This window comes from Brachyhypopomus gauderio, chromosome 1 (genome assembly GCF_052324685.1).
Source record: "Brachyhypopomus gauderio isolate BG-103 chromosome 1, BGAUD_0.2, whole genome shotgun sequence".
NCBI classification, from domain to species: domain Eukaryota; kingdom Metazoa; phylum Chordata; class Actinopteri; order Gymnotiformes; family Hypopomidae; genus Brachyhypopomus; species Brachyhypopomus gauderio.
In genome coordinates, this window is record NC_135211.1 from 3,655,368 (window position 1) to 3,662,867 (window position 7,500).

Below are 7,500 nucleotides of genomic sequence, written 5' to 3' on the forward strand. Positions count from 1 at the left end.
TAAACCTCAGTTTTAGGTTTACTGTGGTTTACATACAGTATGAATGGATGAAATTCACCATCTCATAAACATGGTAATACATTAGGTTGTGTGAGTTCATGAGTGTGTCTGAGACTTTATGAGAGGGCATGAGTCACCCAACATGTGGTGTGTGTGTGTGTGTGTGTGTGTGTGTGTGTGTGTGTGTGTGCGTGTGTGTGCGTGTGTGTGCGTGTGTGTGTGTGTGTGTGTGTGTGTGTAGGGTGCATGCACACGCTGCTTACATAGTACAGCATGTCTGTCCAGCCCTCCATGGTGATACACTGGAAGACGGTAAGCACAGCAAACAGGATGTTGTCAAACTGGGTGATGCCGTAGTTCGGCCCGATCCACATCTCCTTACAGGACGTCCCGGGGGGACACACCCTGGCAGGGGGCTCGTCTCCACACGGCTGCTCATCGAAGATCTCATCTACGCCGAACCACCACACGTTCAGTATAAACCCACAGACAAGCGAGGGCGTGCATGTGAGCTGGGGATTGGTGTATGAATCATGTGCGTGTGTATGTGTGTGTGTGTGTGTGTGTTCACCTGTGATGTTGTCATAGCATGTTTTGTGGAACTTTCCCGAGTAGAACTCCAGACCAATGATGGCAAACATTAGGATGGCCACGAAAAGCAACACTCCGATCTGCAGCAGTGGAATCATGGCCTTCATGATGGACTTGAGCACCACCTGGAGGCCTGGTGGAGAAATAGCAGAGACCCTGACCAGGAGAAGCACTCGGTGCTTCACTGTTACCAGAGGAATATACAGGGCACAAATTAACTTCATTCTCATTCTTAATCTCATTCACACAGCTACACACACTTACTTGGAATTCCTGAGACCAATTTTAGAGGTCGCAGGACCCTGACAGCTCGTAGCGTCCGCAGATCGAAGTCTGAGCCTACAGTGGACAAGATTCTGTGAGGGGATGAGAGAAAGACAGAAGAATTGTAAGATTCAGTATTGTAGATAACAGCCATACTGATATGGCTTTATGTATTGGCCTGAGGGTCATCATTTAGTCTATAGACACACACACACACACACACACACACACACACACACACACACACACACACACACACACACACACACACACACATACACACACACACACACACACACACACACACACACACACACACACACACAAGAGCATCAGTGCTCTTGCGCCCTCTTGAATTCTCTGCTGGAGGAACCTCTCCACCCCCCTCTGCATGGAGCCGTTACAATTACATAGAGCAGTTATAATTACATAGAGCAGTTATAATTACATAAAACAGTAATAATTAAATAATTTCAACGACAGAGAATTTACACTGACAAAGAACATCTAACAGCTCTGTAGGAGACACACAGAACCTTTGAACTAGTGTGCACAAAGACCCGACGGCAGCAAGGCAGGTGTGTCTGACCTAAAACACACTGCCCACAGCTACTGAATAATCACGAAACATGAATACTAACATCACAGCCACTTAAGAGCAGGAGATCCTTTAACATAATAGAAGTCACTCCCACACCTGCCCTAGTTTGTGTCCAATTTAAAAGTGTACACTTTTGCTACAATTTGCTGAACCCATGGGCCCTATGTAGGGAGCACTGCATGATATGGGACACTAACAGAGAGGAGGAGGTACTAACAGAGAGGAGGAGGTACTAACAGAGAGGAGGAGGTACTAACAGAGTGGAGAAGAACTAAGAGAGGAGGAGAACTAACAGAGAGGAGGACTAACAGAGAGGATGACGTAGTAACAGAGAGGAGGAGGTAGTAACAGGGAGGAGGAGGTACTAACAGAGAGAGGAGAACTAACAGAGAGAGGAGAACTAACAGAGGAGGAGGTAGTAACAGAGAGGAGGAGGTACTAACAGAGAGGAGGAGGTAGTAACAGAGCGGAGGAGGTACTAACAGAGAGAGGAGAACTAACAGAGGAGGAGGTAGTAACAGAGAGGAGGTAGTAACAGAGAGGAGGAGGTAGTAACAGAGTGGAGGAGGTACTAACAGAGAGAGGAGAACTAACAGAGGAGGAGGTAGTAACAGAGAGGAGGAGGTAGTAACAGAGCGGAGGAGGTAGTAACAGAGCGGAGGAGGTACTAACAGAGAGAGGAGAACTAACAGAGGAGGAGGTAGTAACAGGGAGGAGGAGGTACTAACAGAGAGAGGAGAACTAACAGAGGAGGAGGTTGTAACAGAGAGGAGGAGGTACTAACAGAGAGGAGGAGGTACTAACAGAGAGGAGGAGGACTAACAGAGAGGAGGAGGTACTAACAGAGCGAGGAGAACTAACAGAGGAGGAGGTAGTAACAGAGAGGAGGAGGTACTAACAGAGGGTAGGAGGTACTAACAGAGAGGAGGAGGTAGTAACAGAGCGGAGGAGGTACTAACAGAGAGAGGAGAACTAACAGAGGAGGAGGTAGTAACAGAGAGGAGGAGGTACTAACAGAGAGGAGGAGGACTAACAGAGGAGGAGGTAGTAACAGGGAGGAGGAGGTACTAATAGAGAGGAGGAGGTACTAACAGAGAGGAGGACTAACAGAGAGGATGAGGTAGTAACAGAGAGGAGGAGGTAGTAACAGGGAGGAGGAGGTACAAACAGAGAGAGGAGAACTAACAGAGGAGGAGGTAGTAACAGAGAGGAGGAGGTACTAACAGAGAGGAGGAGGTAGTAACAGAGCGGAGGAGGTACTAACAGAGAGAGGAGAACTAACAGAGGAGGAGGTAGTAACAGAGAGGAGGAGGTAGTAACAGAGTGGAGGAGGTACTAACAGAGAGAGGAGAACTAACAGAGGAGGAGGTAGTAACAGAGCGGAGGAGGTAGTAACAGAGCGGAGGAGGTACTAACAGAGAGGAGGAGGACTAACAGAGAGTAGGAGAACTAAGAGAGAGAAGGTACTAAGAGAGAGGAGGACTAACAGAGAGGAGAACTAAGAGAGAGGAGGAGGTACCAACAGAGAGGAGGAGGTAGTAACAGAGAGGAGGAGAACTAACAGAGAGTAGGAAGTACAACCAGAGAGGAGGAGGTAGTAACAGAGAGGAGGAGGACAAACAGAGGAGGAGGACAAACAGAGGAGGAGAACTAACAGAGAGGAGGAGGTACTAAGAGAGAGGAGGAATAACAGAGAGGAGGATGTACTACCAGAGAGGAGGAGAACTAAGAGAGAGGAGGAGGACTAAAAGAGAGGAGGAGGTACTAACAGAGAGGAGGAGGTACTAACAGAGAGGGGGAGGACTAACAGAGAGGAGAACTACCAGAGAGGAGGCGGTACTAACAGAGAGGAGGAGGTAGTAACAGAGGGGAGGAGGTACTAACAGAGAGGAGGAGGTACTAACAGAGAGGAGGAGGTACTAACAGAGAGGAGGAGGACTAACAGAGAGGAGGAGGTACTAACAGAGCGGAGGAGGTACTAACAGAGAGGAGGAGGTAGTAACAGAGAGGAGGAGGACTAACAGAGAGGAGGAGGTACTAACAGAGAGGAGGAGGACTAACAGAGAGTAGGAGAACTAACAGAGAGGAGAAGGTACTAAGAGAGAGGAGGTACTAACAGAGAGGAGGAGGACAAACAGAGAGGAGGAGGTAGTAACAGAGAGGAGGAAAACTAACAGAGAGGAGGAGGTAGTAACAGAGAGGAGGAGAACTAACAGAGAGGAGGAGGTACTAAGAGAGAGGAGGAATAACAGAGAGGAGGAGGTACTAACAGAGAGGAGGAGGTACTAACAGAGAGGAGGAGGTACTAACAGAGTGGAGAAGAACTAAGAGAGGAGGAGAACTAACAGAGAGGAGGACTAACAGAGAGGATGACGTAGTAACAGAGAGGAGGAGGTAGTAACAGGGAGGAGGAGGTACTAACAGAGAGAGGAGAACTAACAGAGAGAGGAGAACTAACAGAGGAGGAGGTAGTAACAGAGAGGAGGAGGTACTAACAGAGAGGAGGAGGTAGTAACAGAGCGGAGGAGGTACTAACAGAGAGAGGAGAACTAACAGAGGAGGAGGTAGTAACAGAGAGGAGGTAGTAACAGAGAGGAGGAGGTAGTAACAGAGTGGAGGAGGTACTAACAGAGAGAGGAGAACTAACAGAGGAGGAGGTAGTAACAGAGAGGAGGAGGTAGTAACAGAGCGGAGGAGGTAGTAACAGAGCGGAGGAGGTACTAACAGAGAGAGGAGAACTAACAGAGGAGGAGGTAGTAACAGGGAGGAGGAGGTACTAACAGAGAGAGGAGAACTAACAGAGGAGGAGGTTGTAACAGAGAGGAGGAGGTACTAACAGAGAGGAGGAGGTACTAACAGAGAGGAGGAGGACTAACAGAGAGGAGGAGGTACTAACAGAGCGAGGAGAACTAACAGAGGAGGAGGTAGTAACAGAGAGGAGGAGGTACTAACAGAGGGTAGGAGGTACTAACAGAGAGGAGGAGGTAGTAACAGAGCGGAGGAGGTACTAACAGAGAGAGGAGAACTAACAGAGGAGGAGGTAGTAACAGAGAGGAGGAGGTACTAACAGAGAGGAGGAGGACTAACAGAGGAGGAGGTAGTAACAGGGAGGAGGAGGTACTAATAGAGAGGAGGAGGTACTAACAGAGAGGAGGACTAACAGAGAGGATGAGGTAGTAACAGAGAGGAGGAGGTAGTAACAGGGAGGAGGAGGTACAAACAGAGAGAGGAGAACTAACAGAGGAGGAGGTAGTAACAGAGAGGAGGAGGTACTAACAGAGAGGAGGAGGTAGTAACAGAGCGGAGGAGGTACTAACAGAGAGAGGAGAACTAACAGAGGAGGAGGTAGTAACAGAGAGGAGGAGGTAGTAACAGAGTGGAGGAGGTACTAACAGAGAGAGGAGAACTAACAGAGGAGGAGGTAGTAACAGAGCGGAGGAGGTAGTAACAGAGCGGAGGAGGTACTAACAGAGAGGAGGAGGACTAACAGAGAGTAGGAGAACTAAGAGAGAGAAGGTACTAAGAGAGAGGAGGACTAACAGAGAGGAGAACTAAGAGAGAGGAGGAGGTACCAACAGAGAGGAGGAGGTAGTAACAGAGAGGAGGAGAACTAACAGAGAGTAGGAAGTACAACCAGAGAGGAGGAGGTAGTAACAGAGAGGAGGAGGACAAACAGAGGAGGAGGACAAACAGAGGAGGAGAACTAACAGAGAGGAGGAGGTACTAAGAGAGAGGAGGAATAACAGAGAGGAGGATGTACTACCAGAGAGGAGGAGAACTAAGAGAGAGGAGGAGGACTAAAAGAGAGGAGGAGGTACTAACAGAGAGGAGGAGGTACTAACAGAGAGGGGGAGGACTAACAGAGAGGAGGAATAACAGAGAGGAGGAGGTACTAACAGAGAGGAGGAGGTACTAAGAGAGAGGAGGAATAACAGAGAGGAGGAGGTACTAACAGAGAGGAGGAGAACTAAGAGAGAGCAGGTACTAACAGAGAGGAGGAGGTACTAACAGAGAGGAAGAGGACTAACATAGAGGAGGAGGTACTAACAGAGAGGAGGGGAACACACTACGACGCCAGGGACTCAGATCTTGCAGTGCCAGACGTGTCCCCCTGCTTAAGCCAGTCCATATCCAGGCACGTCTGAAGTTTGCTAGAGAGCATTTGAATGTTCCAGAAGAGTATTGGGAGAATGTCATATGGTCAGATGAAACCAAATTAGAACTATTTGGTAAAAACACAACTCGTCGTGTTTGGAGGACAGTGAATGCTGAGTTGCATCCAAAGAACACCATACCAACTGTCAAGCATGGGGGTGGAAACATCATGCTTTGGGGCTGTTTCTCTGCAAAGGGACCAGGACGACTGGTCCGTGTACATGAAAGAATGAATGGAGCCATGTATTGTGAGATTTTGGGTGCAAACCTCCTTCCATCAGCAAGGGCAATGAAGATGAAACGTGGCTGGGTCTTTCAGCATGACAATGATCCCAAGCACACTGCCAGGGCAACAAAGGAGTGGCTTCGTAAGAAACATTTCAAAGTCCTGGAGTGGCCTAGCAGGTCTCCCGATCTCAACCCCATCGAAAACCTTTGGAGGGAGTTAAAAGTCCGTGTTGCCCGCCGACAGCCCCAAAACATCACTGCTCTAGAGGAGATCTGCATGGAGGAATGGGCCAACATACCAGCAACAGTGTGTGCCAACCTTGTGAAGACTTACAGAAAACGTTTGACCTCTGTCATTGCCAACAGAGGATATACAACAAAGTATTGAGATGAAATTTTGTTATTGACCAAATACTTATTTTCCACCATTATTTGCAAATAAATTCTTTAAAAGTCAGACAAAATGATTTTCTCAATTTTTTTTTCACATTTTGTCTCTCATAGTTGAGGCCTACCTATGATGTCAATTACCGGCCTCTCTCATCTTTTTAAGTGGGAGAACTTGCACAATTGGTGACTGACTAAATACTTATTTTCCACACTGTAGAGGAGGAGGTACTAACAGAGAGGAGGAGGTACTAACAGAGAGGAGGAGGTACTAACAGAGAGGAGGAGAACTAAGAGAGAGGAGGAGGACTAACAGAGAGTAGGAGGTAGTAACAGAGAGGAGGAGGTACTAACAGAGAGGAGGAGGTACTAAAAGAGAGGAGGAGGACTAACAGAGAGGAGGAGGACTAACAGAGAGGAGGTACTAACAGAGGAGGAGAACTAACAAAGAGGAGGAGGACAAACAGAGAGGAGGAGGTACTAACAGAGAGGATGAGGTACTAACAGAGAGGAGAACTAACAAAGAGGAGGAGGTACTAACAGAGAGGATGAGGTACTAACAGAGAGGAGAACTAACAGAGAGGAGGAGGTACTAACAGAGAGGATGAGGTACTAACAGAGAGGAGGACTAACAGAGAGGAGGAGGTACTAACAGAGAGGAGGAGAACTAACAGAGAGGAGGAGGTAGTAACAGAGAGGATGAGGTACTAACAGAGAGGAGGAGGTAGTAACAGAGAGGAGGTGGTAGTAACAGAGAGGATGAGGTAGTAACAGAGAGGAGGAGGACTAACAGAGAGGAGGTGGAGACCAGGTTCCACTCCGCTGGGAAACACCTGTCAATCATTCACATTTCTCCCTCTCTCCAATTTACTCTTTCACTCTCCATGGTTTTCTTTCTCAGGTTACCATAATGCCACATCCAATACACATATTCATTTAGACACACCTACACTCTCTCTCTCTCTCTCTCTCTCTCTCTCTCTCTCTCACACACACACACACACACACACACACACACACACACACACACACACACACACACACACACACACACACACACACACACACACACAAGTTGGTCATCTATGTGTGCGTTTGTGCTTATAATATATAAAGAATCTGGTCCTGTGCCCATGTGACACATTTAAGTGGACAATGTAGGATACGATGAAGATGAGGATGAGGAGGGCGGTGGAAGCCTCTCCCCAATCACCACGCCAACAGGTCTCTCCCCATTCACCGGGTAACCATAGCAACGGGCAATTCCTCTTTTA

At 47.9% G+C, this 7,500-nt stretch overlaps 1 protein-coding gene across 1 annotated transcript in view; it reads right to left on the minus strand.

Annotated features, from left to right (window-relative positions):
* The window catches only part of cacna1ab (calcium channel, voltage-dependent, P/Q type, alpha 1A subunit, b), a 103,836-nt gene that overhangs the window by 69,781 nt on the left and 26,555 nt on the right, over positions 1 to 7,500 (minus strand). Inside the window, 3 exon segments of the mRNA XM_077012083.1 lie at positions 264 to 451; positions 572 to 724; positions 856 to 947. Coding sequence (XP_076868198.1) covers positions 264 to 451; positions 572 to 724; positions 856 to 947 — 433 coding nt within the window.